Source organism: Oncorhynchus kisutch, linkage group LG6 (assembly GCF_002021735.2).
Source record: "Oncorhynchus kisutch isolate 150728-3 linkage group LG6, Okis_V2, whole genome shotgun sequence".
Taxonomy (NCBI): domain Eukaryota; kingdom Metazoa; phylum Chordata; class Actinopteri; order Salmoniformes; family Salmonidae; genus Oncorhynchus; species Oncorhynchus kisutch.
Genome location: NC_034179.2, coordinates 29,860,888 through 29,877,615, shown reverse-complemented (window position 1 = coordinate 29,877,615; position 16,728 = coordinate 29,860,888). Strand labels below are relative to the sequence as shown.

Here is a 16,728-nt window from a genome sequence, read left to right as displayed (position 1 = left end):
AACGGAATGTTATTCTCAGCCAGGCCCGTCATTTCAAAGCAAATTTAATGACATCTTTATTTGTATTTCTAATGTATTCCAAACACAGGTTGTAACCACATGATCCCAATAATTCTGGTAGTAAACGATGCCCCCTCTGGTATGTTCTGTTGCGAACTGTTTGGGACTCGTTGTTTCCCTATTTAGGACTACTACTCAGATATTTTACTTAAATCAGAAACGAAATGAACTGCAATACATTGGTCTCAAATATACTAGCATAACTAGTCTACACAGAACCACCGCGGACCCATAGCAAAATTACAGGCTATAAAACGTGTCCCGGTGCAACATGCTTAGCTCTGTCCACTGGGGCGTGGTTTACGGAGCGCTCCTATCGTATTTCAACCGATCGAGTTCTCACCACACAAGCTTTCCGGGTCATCAATTTGGGCACCGTATAGTAAGAGTAACCCAGCCAACCTCTAGACAAAAAAAAATCATTCACCATCCCAAGCGCGCCTCCTTGGCTGTTGGTGGGTTAGCTAAAGAGAATCTAGCTAGCATTTATGTATGTTTTTTTCTTGTTAGCCGTGTATTTATGTAATTACGGGTGTTTGGCTACTTCAATCGTATCCCTCGTAGGTCCAAAATGCCTAACATAAAGATATTCAGCGGCAGCTCTCATCCGGACCTTGGTCAGAAAATTGCGGACCGCCTGGGACTTGAACTGGGGAAGGTTGTGACTAAAAAATTCAGCAATCAGGAGACATGGTAGGTTGTGTCTAAGCAATTGAGATTTTACCGAATACCAGTTATATTGCAAGCAAACGTTAGTTATTTTTGACATGTGTGAATTTTGTAGTAATTGTTTGCCAACGTTAGATAACGGCGAGTTTAAAGTTAGCCCACATGGCCAATTGAAAGTGCGAGTGAGTGGTCGTTGTTGCTAGCTATAGTAGCTACGATTAGTTTACCACAAACCGGGCATTGGAGTTTAACGGCGGTTGGCATCTACTACTGGTACAGGTTTGTATCTAGTTAACTAGTTGTTGGCAATTTTAGATTTACCATCAAATGAGACCGGGTAAGGGAAGGAGGCCTCGAACTTCAACTCCCAAAAACCGTTTGGATTGTAGTCGTGGGATGTCATTTCAATGACCATTCATGGGATCGTCACTTGTTGCCACAATGTCAAACCCCGCCTATTTCTAAAATACATAATCAAATGTGATTTCAAACCTAAACTTAACGTTATGCCTAACCTTACATTAAGAGCAAACAGCAAATGTTAACATTTTACAATGTCATTTTTTACGATCTACCCGATTTTGACGTTGTGGCTGCTATCTAGTGGAAACCCCTGCGTGGCCCTTTACATGTATAAATGGCTAGCAAGCAGAGCGGGCTAGTTAACTTTCTCCCATTAAACCATTCACAGTGAATCACATACCATTAATTGTCCCTCACGTGTGAATAGTATGCGCTACTTCTGCATGGATGCCGCGTTCACGTGATATTCGGAACTCAGAAATGTATGGTTTGTTAACTTGCAGCACGTGTATAACCAGCCAGTTAGCACGTCTGACATTTCCGAGTTTTTTTAGTTCCGACTACTACTTGAACGCTGCACGAGATCATGGCATCATCACCTTTATTCAGGTTGACTGTTGGTGTTTCAAGACATCTGTGAACTCGTACTTTCTACGGAAAGTAGAAACTCTAGAAAGATGCCACGTTCAAAACAACTGTAAATTCGGAAAAATACGAGGTCAAATCATGACGTCAGTGATCTTCATGTCGGAAATGCAGAGCTCTGCAAATAGTTTCCGAGTTGGATGAACGTTAAAATCGTTTTTTTTTCCGAGTTCCCAGTGTTGAACGCACTGAAGTCTGAGATATCAGGGTTCCCAGTTTTGAACACGGCAAGAGGCCAGAGTTTCCGATCTGAATTACCTTTAAACGATTTCCCCCCCAGTTTTCCGAGTTCCAGTTGTCTTGAATGCTCTGAAGTCGTAGATTTCCGAGGTCCCAGTTTTGAAAGCGGCATTTGGCTAGCTAATTTTACATCCTCCAAGTAGTGGGAATCTTTTTTTGCTTAATTGACTTCTAGCCAATTTGTCAGGCTAAAAGCTTATAATTGTATTACTCTACTTCCTTTTGATGCTTGCACTCACACTGACCCTCTAGCAGTAGGTGAAGTTGGTAGGCGATGTACTCTTGCAACAAATTATTTTCCATCCATCACGGGAGTTCAGTCTTATCAAACCAATTGAAATTATTTTCATATAACCATATTAGTACTTCTGAGTTGTACTGTGTTTTTACTAGTGTTGTAAAATGATCCTGTTTGACAGTAGACATGGGACTTGCTTGCTTGTTGCAGGGTATAAGTAGCAGGTGCCTTTGACATGTGAAAAGCTTAAGAATATTGTTTACCTGGAGGTTTGTAATAATAGCCCTCATCCTAAGTGTTGACATCCATAGGGTTCTTCAATATCCTCTTTCTTTTTCAAGTTATGTTGTTGGTATAATGTTAGATCACAGAATAGTTGGTAGAGCAGAAATGTATAACTGTGAATATACAGAACATTCATTCATTGAGTTGTATCCATTGACCTGGAAGCCCATGATTCTATGATCTTATTGTTCTCTACCTGTTATGGGCCTGTCACCATGTATAGTCTACTGTCTGACACCACATGATTTACTCCTGCAGCGTGGAGATTGGGGAGAGTGTCAGAGGAGAGGATGTCTACATTGTCCAGAGTGGTTGTGGTGAGATTAACGATAACTTAATGGAGCTCCTCATCATGATCAATGCCTGTAAGATTGCCTCTGCCTCGCGAGTCACGGCTGTCATCCCCTGTTTCCCATATGCAAGACAAGACAAGAAGGACAAGGTGGGGGTGAGGGAAACTTAAATGGTTTGTTCTTTATTCACAGCACCAACACTACACCAGGGGTTCCCAAACTTTTTTGGCCCACGACCCCATTCTGAAATTCTCACGGACCCAACCATGTGGACATTTTTGTTGTAATTAACTGCCAATGTTAACTTTTTATTTTTTATTTGGGGCAATGGCAGTCAATTGAAAAACATTCTAATACTATTTCTGAGTGTCTTCTCAACTTATCACATACTTTTAATATGGGGCTATGACAGTAATTTGCAAATTAGTCTGATGTCTCTTCTCACTGCCACTAATGAGATGGGTGTGCTTGATGCATGTCGTGTCAGGGGGTGTGGTCAAAAGTGTGCACCTAATCTCTGCTGTCACATCCAACCTGGATCTATATTTGGTTTTAATGCAGACAAGATCACTGAATCCAGCTTCACACAGATATGAGCTGGCGAAGGGTACCATGAGTTGTAAATGCTTAGAGGGAGACTGCAGGTAATTCACTTTGAGTCGGGAACAAAAACGCCTCCGTTGTCTGCAGCATTCGGTCACATGACTGCTTGATCAGCTGTTTGATTTCACTTACCCGCATGTCAACTGAGTCAGGATTGGGAAGTAGGTCAGAAAGTGCTCTTCCAAGTTTTGGAGGTGAGCAGCCATCACTCGTGTGGGACACTTAATGATTCTGTTTTCTGTTAGAAACATGCACAGCTGAGGAAAGGTGTCATGGTTCACTTTGGAAAGACTCTCCAATAAGAATTCTATCCTCTGAATCCACTGATTCACTCATCTGTAACATGTTTTTGTATTTCCCCTCCATGCTTGCGTTCAGTTTCCCAAATATGTCTGTTACATGACAACAGTTAATCTCTCAATGCGAAAAAATCTTTCCAACACTCCCTCTCGATAACTGCCACGCCTTGGTGTGAAATTGAACATTGTCATGCTCTGATCCCATATCTCCACATAGTTTTGCGAACAGGTGTGTGTGCAGTGGATGTAGTTTATACAATCAAAGTTACCTGTTGCAATTTCTCAGTGTTCTGTGCTCAGCTCTTTTGCTGCCAGTTGCTCTCAGTATATCCATATGGGAGAGGGAGACATTCATAACTAGAGTGCAGAGGCTTGCCCTGCCCCGCCATAGATTGAGCCCCATCTGTGCAAAAGTCTACCGTTTGAGCCCATGGAATTTGTTTTTCGTCAATATGGCCACGCCGCAAACTGAACATCTCTTCTGCCGTTTTATGCTCTTGAATCGTGAGACCGAGCAATCGGTCCTGGTAAATAGCATTCCCTGATGTGTATAGAGAACAAAAGTCAATGCATGGGCATCTCGGCCCTCACAGCTAATTTCCATTTGGAGAGCATAAGCTGGGGAGTTTGTCATTGTCAGTTTTGTTTTGATTGCTAGCAATAGCATTAATTCTTAGTTTAGCTGTGTTATTTGACAAAGGTATTGATGTGAGTTTCTGCACCTCTGCCTCCCAACACATTGTTTTCACTATATCAATTGCGTCCTGTGACATGAATGTCTCTGCAATAGTGTGTGGTTTCATAGCGTAGCGGGCCTAGCAATTCACAGTGGGAATGAAATTCTCCCGCGACCCCATTTTTAATATCAGGAGACCGCAAATGGGGCTCGTAACCCCTAGTTTGGGAACCGCTGCTCTGCACTATCAATCAGTCAGTGATTTGATTGATCTCAGCAAATATTTGCCTGCTTTTCAAAAATGCCCTGTTGGACGAACCACTTTGGTTGAATGGACTAACTAGGGTTGCACATTTTGGGGAATATTGAGGTGGAAACTTTCTATGGGAATTAACAGAAATATATGCAAATGATTAATACCATTTTTAGGTGTTTTTTGCATTGCATACATTTTACCATTATTATATGGAAACATAAGGTAAAAGGTTTATCATAAGTAGACATAATTGCAAATTATTAAATCCTTCCAATAGAAAAAAAAATGCTACGAATTGAACTTTAATTAAATGAGTTGACTCTTCACATGGGATGATTTCACTGAACATCAAAAAAAAAGGGAATATTGAATGATCCCAATGATTCATCGTATCTCCCAAAAACGTTTTCAATGTGTTTCTGTAAAATGAAAACCAAAGCTTTAGTTTTTACTGTCTTCCTCCTGAGGCTTCCATGTCTTCTCCCTGGACCTCCTCAATGTCCAACTCTTGAACATCAGACTCTGAGGCCTCATCTTCACTGTCACTTTCCAACCTCTTTGAGAATGGCTCATTATCTGGCTCAAATTTGCCTGGATGGCTACCAATTTTTCTATCCTTGTATTGGTCAACCAGGTGTGTGCTTTGGTGTGTGTGTGTGTGTGTGTTCCCAAACAAGAATCAGTTGCGCTCTGAGGCGGCTGATGTTGGTGTGATTTGGAGGATGATGGAGGCAACAGGGGAAGAGCCTCCGATCCACAAAAGCACTTCCACCAGATGGCTGATGAGATGTTGGCACGACTGCTATATTGCATCTCCATCCAAAAGCCCTTGCTTGGAAGTGTACTTCGCCAGACTGCCAAGAACCTTGCCCTCATCCAGGCCAAGGTGGCGAGACACAGTAGTGATGACACCATAGGCCTTGTTGATCTCTGCACCAGACAGGATGCTCTTGCCAGCATAATTGGGGTCCAACATGTACACTGCGGCGTGTATGGGCTTCAGGCAGAAGTCTTCACGCTTTTTGATGTATCTCAGAACTGCAGTTTCCTCTGCTTGGAGCAACAGTGAAGTGGGTAGGGCAGTATGGATTTCTTCTCTTACATCTGCAAGTAGAGTCTGAACATGAGACAGTATGGGATTGTCTCCCTCAATCTGTTCAATGGCTAACTGCTATAGGTTTCAGGTTGCTTACCACTCTCTCCCAAAATACATCATCCAGGAGGATCCTCTTGATGGCAGACTGTGATATGACCATTTCTTGGAGAGACTCCTTCCCCTCCAGGAGACTGTCAAACATTTATTTATTGTAGTTAATTATTCCTTCCCCACGAACATTTGACCACCCATCAGATATGATTGCAAAAGTCTGCTTTCTCTGATTTGCTTGACCTTCACTTGAACTCTGCATCTAGAAAATGAGTAGATAAAGCATGTCTGGTTGGAGGGGGGTATGCTGGGCGAAGAACATTCAGAAATCTCTTCCAATACACATTGCCTGTGAGCATCAGAGGTGAACCAGTTGCATACGCAGCTCGAACAAGACATTCATCAGCATTTCTGACTACGTTCCTCCATGGAGTCCAAAAAACTTCTGATTCCAGGAGGACCATGAGCTGTTATCGATACGGTGTCTGATTTATAATTTTCACCTCGAATAGAAGTAGAGGGACTCTTGTCAGAGGTTGCTTGTTGTGAGAGCTGAGGGAACTTTATGCACATGGCCAGATGATTCTGCATCTTTGTTGCATTCTTCACATGATTTGGCTCAGTATTTGCAAATGTACACAGCTTTTCCTTCTACATTAGCTGCAGTGAAAAGTCTCCACACATCAGATAGTGCCCGTGGCATTTTCCTGTAAAGATTAGAAAAAAATGAGCAAAAAGTAATAACTATGTACAGAAATAGTTTAGCAGTTAGATTAAACAACTCCTTTCTAAGATATATTTTTTTGAATGAAGCATGTATGGAAACAGGTGAATTAACAGTCAGCAGGCTCAAGCAAGCTAAAACCATGGTAGAAAAAACGAACTAGCAGAATTTAGCAAGTTAGAAATTATTTTAACACTTTGCTGTAGGCTACTATTTACTTGTTAACAAAAAATGTGATATAAAATATATTCACCCCACCCAGTATTGTAATCAAAACTGACCAGAAAGAATGTAAGTCCTTGGCTCAGACAGTGTAGTAGTGTGGGCTCAATAGCATCTCATTAGTGTGCAAGATCTTGAGAATCAGCTGTACATGTGATGGAAGAATGCACTGTGCATGCAGAGGGTTACAATTCCATTGAATTGGTGATAGTTTAACCAAAATATGCCACAAGACCTATAATTAACTTATGTGTGCTGCACAAAAAATGGTTCACTGTTATAAGCTATTTCTTTTGATGAATTTAAGCAACATTTCCAAAATTCCAGGGCTTAACATCCCCATGAGAAATTTCTGGAAATTTACCGGAAAGTTTCCTACCCTTTACAACCCTACTGACAAAGCTAATTCAGAAAAGAGATGGGTATTCCTCCTTTTTAATATTTAAAAAATATATAATTACAGCGGCTCAATGGTCCTTCAGGCATTGTATAAGCATAGAGGTTAACAATGTTCTTCTTCACAGAGTCGGGCACCCATCTCTGCAAAGCTGGTGGCCAACATGTTGTCAGTGTCAGGAGCCAATCACATTATCACCATGGACCTGCATGCCTCGCAGATACAGGTGAGCAATCTGGCACATTAGTTGTCTCATTCCATCAGTATATTGTAGTCACTGGTGTAGGACTCACAAGTAAGATGTACAAAATATTCATTAGACTATACTTGTGTTAAATACTATAATGAGCCACATTACATTTTCTCCAAAAAGCTGTTGCAAGTAAGGAAGTTTGAGGACACTGACTAATGATCCTGTATCTTATCATGATTTTGCTCTCTGTATGCCTCTGTAGGGGTTCTTTGATATCCCTGTGGACAATCTATACGCTGAGCCAGCTGTGCTGAAATGGATAAAAGAGAACATCAATGAGTGGAAGAATTGCACCATTGTGTCTCCTGATGCCGGAGGAGCAAAAAGGTAAAGCGGGTACCAATGGGCCTACAGATGCTTCATCAATTGAAAGGGACAGATTTTAGTTGTTAGAAATATCAGCATGTTGAAAGGATGATTGTGGATCAATTCATTGACGTGTTTGTTACTTTCACCTCATTCATTATTACAACCATTTAGTTGTAATAGGCAACAATCTTTTTGATACTGTCATCAGTGCATGTGTTTGTAATTTGCGATTTATCATGTAGTAAGAAACTGGTTTATAATTCTATGTTAATTTTAATGTGATGTAACTTTGTGGAATAATTGATATCATCTGTAGTACCATAACCTCACCAATCTGTGGATTCCCCTTGCAGGGTCACCTCTATAGCAGACAGGCTGAATGTGGACTTCGCTCTCATCCACAAAGAGCGAAAGAAGGCTAACGAGGTGGACCGCATGGTCCTGGTGGGGGACGTGAAGGACAGAGTGGCCATCTTAGTTGATGACATGGCAGACACCTGCGGCACCATCTGCCATGCTGCAGATAAGTGAGTCACTACTGTGTTTTAGCTGCATAGATCTTTACAGAGCAGAGACTGAATATTCAATCTTTAAATGTACAACCGATACTGACAAACTATTACATTTGTTTAGGGAACAGTCTCTGAAAATATAAATTGGATAGCAAGGTTGTTTACTCGAACCTATTTTAGTTTACCATTTTGTTTGTCTTTTTTTCCTTCTGGACATCCAGGCTCGTCTCTGCTGGAGCTACAAAGGTCTACGCTATCCTGACCCATGGGATCTTTTCAGGCCCTGCCATCACCCGCATTAACAATGCCTGTTTTGAGGCTGTGGTTGTCACGAATACCATCCCACAGGAGGACAAGATGAAACACTGTTCAAAAATACAGGTCAGAATAGGGCTGGGCGATATGGAGATTCGCAATATATATTTTTTTGTACAATTAAAGGTAAAATACACTGCATGTCAAACAGTAATAATCTAATGAATTCAGGGCTTGTAAAATTATACCTAGGCTAAAATATAAGCCTTCCACAACCATAAGACCCACTAATAATTAGTGCTCAGCAACTAACTGAAATGTAGATTGTTTTTTAAACAACTGACAGAAGTTGACTCAATTTGTTTGAGTTCCATTTTATTTGTTTTTTTTCCTTCTGAGCTCAAGGCGCACGCACGTTGCACAGTTTCTCTACAGATAATTCAGATCCCATCCTGAACTGTGAGTAGTAGGGAGTTGTAATTTCCAACAGGCCAATATTCTACATACAGTACCAGTCAAAAGTTTGGACACTTCATTCAAAGGTTTTTCTCTATTTGGACTATTTTCTACATTGTAGAATGATAGTGAAGACATCAAAACTATGAAATAACACTTGGAATCAAGTAATAACCAAAAAGTGTTTTAAATATTTTAGATTCTTCAAAATAACCACCCGTTGCCTTGATGAAAGCTTTGCACACTCTTGGTATTCTCTCAACCAGCTTCACCTGGAATGCTTTTCCAACAGTCTTGAAGGAGTTCCCACATGCTGAGCACTTGTTGGCTGCTTTTCCTTTACTCTGCGGTCCAACTCATTCCAAACCATCTCAATTGGGTTGAGGTTGGGGGATTGTGGAGGCCAGGTCATCTGATGCAGCACCTTCTTGGTCTGATAGCCCTTACACTGCCTGGAGATGTGTTGGGTTATTGTTTTGTTGAAAAACAAATGATAGTCCCACTAAGCGCAAACCAGATGGGGTGGCGTATCGCTGTGGTAGCCATGCTGGTTAAGTGTGCTTTGAATTCTAAATAAATCAATGACCGTGTCAACTGGAGGTCGACCGATTAATCGGAATGGCCGATTTTATTCGGGCCGATTTCAAGTTTTCATAACAATCGGTAATCAGCGTTTTTGGATGCCGATTAGGGCCAATTATATTGCAATCCACGAGGAGACTGCGTGGCAGGTTGACCACCTGTTATGCAAGTGCAGGCAGCAAGGAGCCGTGGTAAGTTGCTAGCTTGCATTTAAACTTATCTTATATAAAATGGTTTAAAAAATCGATCTTAACTACACTAACATAATCACTAGTTAACTACACATGGTTGATGATATTACTAGTTTAACTAGCTTGTCCTATGTTACATATAACCAATGCAGTGCCTGAAATTGTGTCACTTCTCTTGCGTTCATTGTAAGCAGTGTCCGGGTATATGCAGCAGTTTGGTTCGTTGCGAACTGTGTGAAGACCATTTCTTCCTAACAAAGACCGTAATTCATTTGCCAGAATTGTACATAATTATGACATAACATTGAAGGTTGTGCAATGTAACAGCAATATTTAGACTTAGGGTTGCCACCCGTTCCGTAAAATACGTAACGGTTCCATATTTCACTGAATGGATGAACGTTTTGTTTTCTAAATGATAATTTACGGATTTGACCATATTAATGACCCAAGGCTCGTGTTTCTGTGTTTATTATATTATAATTAAGTCTGATTTGATAGAGCAGTCTGACGCGGTGGTAGGCAGCGGCAAGGCTCGTATGCATTCATTCAAACCGCACTTTCCTCCGTTTGCCAGCAGCTTTTTGCAATGCTTGAAGCACAGTGCTGTTTATGACTTCAAGCCTATCATCTCCCGAGATTAGGCTGGCAATACTATAGTGCCTGTAAGAATATCGAATAGTCAAAGGTCTATGAAACACAAATGGCAGAGAAATTGTCCTATAATAACTACAACTTAAAACTTCTTAACGGGGAATATTGAAGACTCGTGAAAAAGCTTTCATATGTTCTGAGCAAGGAATTTAAATGTTTGCTTTTTCAAATGGCACATATTGCACTTTTTGCATTATTATATTATATTACTTTTTGCACTTTGTTTTTGCATTATTTAAACCAAATTGAACGTTTGATGATATGAGACTAAATGGATTTTATGTATTAAGTTAAAATAAGTATTAATTAAGTTGTTGTAATTGTCATTATTACATATATATATATATATATATATATATATATATATATATATATATATACATACAGTTGAAGTCAAAGTTTACATACACCTTAGCCAAATACATTTAACTCAGTTTTTCACAATTCCTGACATTTAAATCCTAGTAAAAATTCCCTGTTTTAGGTCAGTTAGGATCACAACTTTATTTTAAGAATGTGAAATGTCAGAATAATAGAGAATTATTTCTTTCTTTCATCACATTCCCAGTGGGTCAGGAGTTTACATGCTACCAAATACTAATTGAGTGTATTGCCTTTAAATTGTTTAGCCTTCCACAAGCTTCCCACAATAAGTTGGGTACATTTTGGCCCGTTCCTCCTGACAGAGCTGGTGTAACTGATTCAGGCTTGTAGGCCTCCTTGCTCGCACACGCTTTTTCAGTTCTGCCCACACATTTCTATAGGATTGAGGTCAGGGCTTTGTGATGGCCACTCCAATCCCTTGACTTTGTTGTTCTTACGCCATTTTGCCACATCTTTGGATGTATGCTTGGGGTCATTGTCCATTTGGAAGACCCATTTGCGAACAAGCTTTAACTTCCTGACGGATGTCTTGATGTCAATATACCCACATCATTTTCCTACGTCATGATGCCATCTATTTTGTGACGTGTGCCAGTCCCTCCTGCAGCAGAGCAACCCCACAACATGATCCTGCCACCCCTGTGCTTCACGGTTGGGTTGCGAGCTTCCCCGTTTTCCCTCCTAACATAATGATGGTCATTATGGTCGAACAGTTCTATTTGTTTCATCAGACCAGAGGACGTTTCTCCAAAACGTATGATCTTTGTCCCCATGTGCAGTTGCAAACCATAGTGTGGCTTTTTTTTATGGCGGTTTTGGAGTAGTGGCTTCTTCCTTGCTGAGCGGCCTTTCAGGTTATGTTGATATAGGACTTGTTTTACTGTGGATATAGATACCTTTGTACCCGTTTCCTCCAGCATCTTCACAAGGTCCTTTACTGTTACTCTGGGAGTCATTTGCACATTTCGCACCAAAGTACGTTCATCTCTAGGAGACAGAATGCGTCTCCTTCCTGAGCAGTATGAAGGCTGCGTGGTCCCATGGTGTTTATACTTGTGTACTATTGTTTGTACAGATGAATGTGGTACCTTCAGGTGTTTGGAAATTGCTCCCAAGGATGAACCAGACTTGTGGAGGTCTTGGCTGATTCCTTTTGATTAATCGGCCATTCCGATTAATCGGTCAACCTCTAACCTCCAGTTTGCATAGTATCCAGTGTAGTTATTTGAGGGCCGTCGTGGTATCTGCTTGAGGGGGAATATACGCGGCTGTGAATATAACCGAAGAGAATTCTCTTGGCAGTAGCTCTATAGAGATGAGATGACTAACAATGGGAAAAAAAGTCATCAAATAAAACATAATTTACATAACTGAAATGTAAGTCTGAAAATGGCTTTTGGTTACAAATTTAACCAGAACTATGCACATTCACTAATAATGACCAACTTAGCAGGCAGTATAGAAAATGAACACTGGCCTCATAAACATCTCTCAAGCACAAGTCCATGTGCTAGTGAGTAGCCAGCTAATCTTTATATTTAAAGTCTAGCTAATTTGGATCAATTTGCTTGCTAACAAGGTAGAACAGTTGAATAATTAACACACCCTTCTGTCAGTCTCCAACTGTTTGAACAGCATGACAGACTATCCACTTTGTTCAGATGTTGAATTCAAGTGGCCTACCTTATTTCTCAGAATGAGAACGAGTTGCCAATTCCTTATGTAATTGTTGTTTATGCTCATTGCACATTTTAGAAAATAAGTCTGTCTAAAATGCTGCTAGGGGTAACCCGCACTTGACAAACTGAGCATTCATTTTCCAGACTCAATATTCATTGATACTCCTGTTTTTCCAGTGTCTGCTCATCGAGGAATTTGAGGAGTTGAGAGACAACCTTTCCAATGTTACCCTTTTTTAAGTTCTTGTCTATTACAGTAAAATAATTTCTCAATGTGTTTCGATGTCCTTATGACCGATTGTTGGACCAAACCTCAAATGCAAATTGAAACCTCTGACAAGTGGTTTTCTTTCATCTTTGTTTGTGTGTGTGTGATAATAGGAATGTGCACCATCGCAGAAGTGAAAGCGACAAGACCATATAGACATGAGAACAAGTGGGCTTAAGCGCTTATACATTAAAACAAATTATAGAGATTCTTGTGACGTAGGCGTTTGGAATATCGCGCTAAAACATAATTAATTTGATAAATCGCCCAACCCTAGGTGTGAATCCCTGCCTCAGCACCTAACGCTTTACTTGTTGTTGCAGGTTTTAGGTCACTTTGGGAATATTATATTAATATTTTCTAAAATAATTTAATTATAGTTCATTTTCTGAACTGTAAGAAATTCACTGAAAGTGGCTGAAGTTTGGACAAATGTTTTGCTTTCACAAATAGCAGATCACATGACACCAGTACAGAGCACACATACCAACCTCCCTCCACTCCATAGAAACCTCTTTAAACAATGTCCAATGATTATCTAAGCAGCAGGCTGTCAATCTTCATTTCCATGGCTCAGCATGTTGCCTTAACTACAGTATCTGCTTGATGAATTCTTACTGTGTATTGCATTGTCCTAGTCTCTTTACTGTGAAACTATGCTACAGTGTCTTCAGAAAGTACTCCGACCCCTTGACTTTTTCCACGTTTTGTTACGTTACAGCCTTATTCTAAAATAGGATTGAAATAATTATCTACACACAATACCCCATAATGACAAAGCGAAAACAACAGGTTTTTAGAAATGTTTTCAAATGTATTAAAATTAGAAACAGAACTTTGTTTTCAGACCCTTTGCTATGAGATTTGAAATTGAGCTCCGGTACATCCTGTTTACATTGATTATCCTTTGTTTCTACAACTTGATTGGTCCACCTGTGGTAAATTCAATTGATTGAACATCATTTGGAAAGGCACACGCCTGTCTATATATAAGGTCCCACAGTTGACAGTGCATATCAGAGCAAAAACTTTCCAGAAGGACAACCATCTATGCAGCACTCCACCAATCAGGCCTTCATGGTAGTGGCCAGACGGAAGCCACTCCTCAGTAAAAAGCACATGACATCCCGCTTGGAGTTTGCCAAAAGGAACCTAAAGACACTCGGACCATAAGAAACAAGATTCTCTGGTCTGATGAAACCAAGATTGAACTCTTTGGCCTGAATGCCAAACGTCTGGAGGAAACCTGGCACCATCCCCGTGGTGATGGCAGGATGTTATTCAGCGGCAGAGACTGGGAGACTAGTCAGGCTCGAGGCAAAGGTGAATGGAGCAAAGTACAGAGATCCTTGATGAAAACCTACTCCAGAGTGCTCAGGACCTCAGACTGGGGTGAAGGTTCATCTTCCAATAGGACAACGACCCTAAGCACATAGCCACGCAGGAGTGGCTTTGGGACAAGTCTCTGAATGTCCTTGAGTAGCCTGGGCTTGAACCTGATCAAACATCTCTGGAGAGACCTGAAAATAGCTGTGCAGCAATTCTCCCCATCCAACCTGACCGAGCTTGAGAGGATCTGCACAGAATAATGGGAGAAACTGCCCAAATACAGGTGTGCCAAGCTTGTAGCGTCATACCCCAAAATACTTGAGGCTGTAATCTTTGCCAAAGGTGCTTCAACAAAGTACTGAGTAAAGAGTCTGAATACTTATGTAAATATGATATCAGGTTTACTATGCAACAATTTCAACCTATTCTTGCTCTGCCATTATGGGGTATTGTGTGTAGATTTTAATGAGGGGGGGACTATTTGTTATCCATTTTAGAGTAAGGCTGTAACATAACAAAATGGGGGGAAAAGTCAAGTGGTCTGAATAATTTCCAAGTGCACTGATATATTACACACACACTGGTGTTTAGTTGACCAATTGTTTTATCTTTGGCGGTTTGAAGTTATCTGTGAGGCAATATTCAAGAAGTCTTGAGTGAGATTCTGGTTTGTTAATTCGTTTTCTCATTTCAGGTTATTGACATCTCCATGATCTTGGCAGAGGCTATTCGCCGGACACACAACGGGGAGTCTGTGTCGTATCTCTTCAGCCATGTTCCCTTGTAACAAGGTGAACCTGTACCAAAGGAGGGATGTCTGGAGCACCACAATCACAGCCCATTCATTCATTTCCCGTGTCAAGAGAAGGGATGGAAGTAGTTAGTAAATACTCCTACCGTGGGGTAGGCTACGTTTTCCAATATTCTGTTATTGCACTGGCTATCTACAGGTTTGACCTTTTTGTCTTGTCAAATGCAGATTTGAGGTACTTGGTGTAATAATATGCCAGGTTGTTGTTACATATAAGCATTGTCTATTGTAAGATTGAAAGTCGTAGTTTACATTGCTGCTGACGCCCCATTTGAGAGAAATGCTCCAAGATGGCTAGTTCTGTTTTATGAGCTTGTTTGTTTTTTGTCACTGATATTTTTTTTATATGGGGGGGGGGGACTTGAAATGTGAAGCTACCCACTTGCATTTCCTAGACAGTATTTTTAATTTTACGACGAAGGTGCTTTTGGCACAGTTCAAGAATAAAGCACTGTGTATTGTTTACATCCTTGCTTTAGTTAAGCTAGTCTTCAGTTGTCTTTATGCTAAATAAGCTTGTTTTTCATGCGATATTCTAGGAAGCACTTGCCGTTCACAATTCCGTTAAAGTGTCCTTAATTCTATGCCTTGGCATGTTGATACCATGATTTAAATATTTAGTTGCATGGTTTTATGTAATTGTAATCAAAGCATCACTTGCTGTGCGAACACACTGTGTATAAAACATTAGGAACACCTTTGCAGTCAATTTGTCTGGGTGTGGACTGTACTACAAGGTGTGAAGTGTTCCACAGGGATGCTGGCCCATGTGTGAAGTTTGGCTGGATGTTCTTCAGGTGGTGGACTATTCTTGATACACACGGGACGCTGCTAAGTGTGAAAAACGCAGCAGCGTTGCAGTTCTTGACTCAAACCGGTGCATCTGGCACCTACTACCATACCCCATTCAAAGGTACTAAAATATTTTGGTCTTGCCCAATCACCCTCTGAATGGCACACAAGCCATGTCTCAAGGCTTAAAAATCCATGAACCTGTGTCCTCCCCTTCAGCTACACTGATTTTGAAGTGGATTTAACAGGTGATCTCAATAAGAGCTAGCTTTCACCTGGCAAGTATGTCACAGGTGTCAAACTCATTCCATGAGGGCAAAGTGTCTGCTGGTTTTCGCTCGTCCCTTGTACTTGATTGATGAATTAAGGTCACTAATTGGCAAGGAACTTCCCACACCTGGTTATCTAGGGATTAATTGAAAGGAAACCGTAAACCTGCGGACACTAGGCTCTCCGTGGAATCAATTTGAAACCCCCTAGTCTGTCATGGAAGGATTTTGTACACGTGTATACCTAATGAATGTGATTCAATGTCTCTTGCACATCTGACATCTTTTATTCGTCAAGCAATAAGGTCTTTAATGCATGGAGCTTCTAATGTTGCTGTCACATTAATTTAGCTTTACTAACCCAAGTGGTTTTGCGAGGTATTGGAAAGTTCAAATTATTAAAGGAACTTCAGCGCTCAAACTCGGGAATCCTTCGGGCACTCGCCGCTTGGGGTAGCATGCGCCCCTTCAACTTCAGTTTAGTCTTCGTCCATTTAGAAAACGACTGCTTGAGCAGCTCAAAATCCTGCGTATGTGTAAGGCCTAATATTTTCTCTTTTTGATTGATTATAAAGTGTTGTCAGCTATATAACTCTCAAACACGACTATCTGCTTTAATAACTGGTAAGCGCAATACACTGCAAGGCCGTTATACCCCAGAATCAAATCTTTATGATGTTTTTACTGTTCAAATTAGTCTGATTTTTGAGCTGAAACTAACTCCCTTTAAAACCCAGTCAACTCTAAGAAAGACATCTGCAGATTGATTTGAGGATCCTTGTTGCCTTATGTGGAAAATGTGCAGGATTTAACATTGCTTCCATGATATGAGAGATCCTGCCCTCCACAACATGGATACTTGAAATGGATTTATTGGGTTATGATCTTGGAACAATAAAATTATATCTAAGTTTGAATCGTTTTCAT

The 16,728-nt window shown here is 40.6% G+C and overlaps 1 protein-coding gene across 4 annotated transcripts; it reads left to right on the top strand.

The window, feature by feature from the left end:
* Positions 1–337: 337 nt before the first annotated feature.
* On the top strand, positions 338–16,718 carry prps1a (phosphoribosyl pyrophosphate synthetase 1A). 4 transcript variants are annotated; one of them, XM_031826567.1, is made up of 8 exons: positions 345–515; positions 625–753; positions 2,699–2,888; positions 7,185–7,283; positions 7,513–7,637; positions 7,973–8,146; positions 8,353–8,512; positions 14,624–16,718. In XM_031826567.1, the coding sequence occupies exons 2-8, from the start codon at positions 632–634 to the stop codon at positions 14,714–14,716; spliced, it is 963 nt and encodes a 320-aa protein (XP_031682427.1). In that variant the 5' UTR covers positions 345–515; positions 625–631; the 3' UTR covers positions 14,717–16,718. The 4 variants fall into 4 exon arrangements, with proteins under 4 accessions (XP_020340958.1, XP_020340959.1, XP_031682427.1 ...); XM_020485369.2 differs by having other exon boundaries at positions 338–753; XM_020485370.2 differs by having other exon boundaries at positions 339–753; positions 2,699–2,882.
* Positions 16,719–16,728: the final 10 nt, after the last annotated feature.

Excerpts from the sequence above, each read along its gene's own strand:
- prps1a (XM_020485369.2), top strand. The coding sequence starts at position 632 with ATGCCTAACATAAAGATATTCAGCGGCAGCTCTCATCCGGACCTTGGT. Across the intron at positions 754-2,698 it reads TTCAGCAATCAGGAGACATG|CGTGGAGATTGGGGAGAGTG; the intron begins GTAGGTTGTGTC and ends TTACTCCTGCAG. Across the intron at positions 8,513-14,623 it reads AACACTGTTCAAAAATACAG|GTTATTGACATCTCCATGAT; the intron begins GTCAGAATAGGG and ends TTCTCATTTCAG.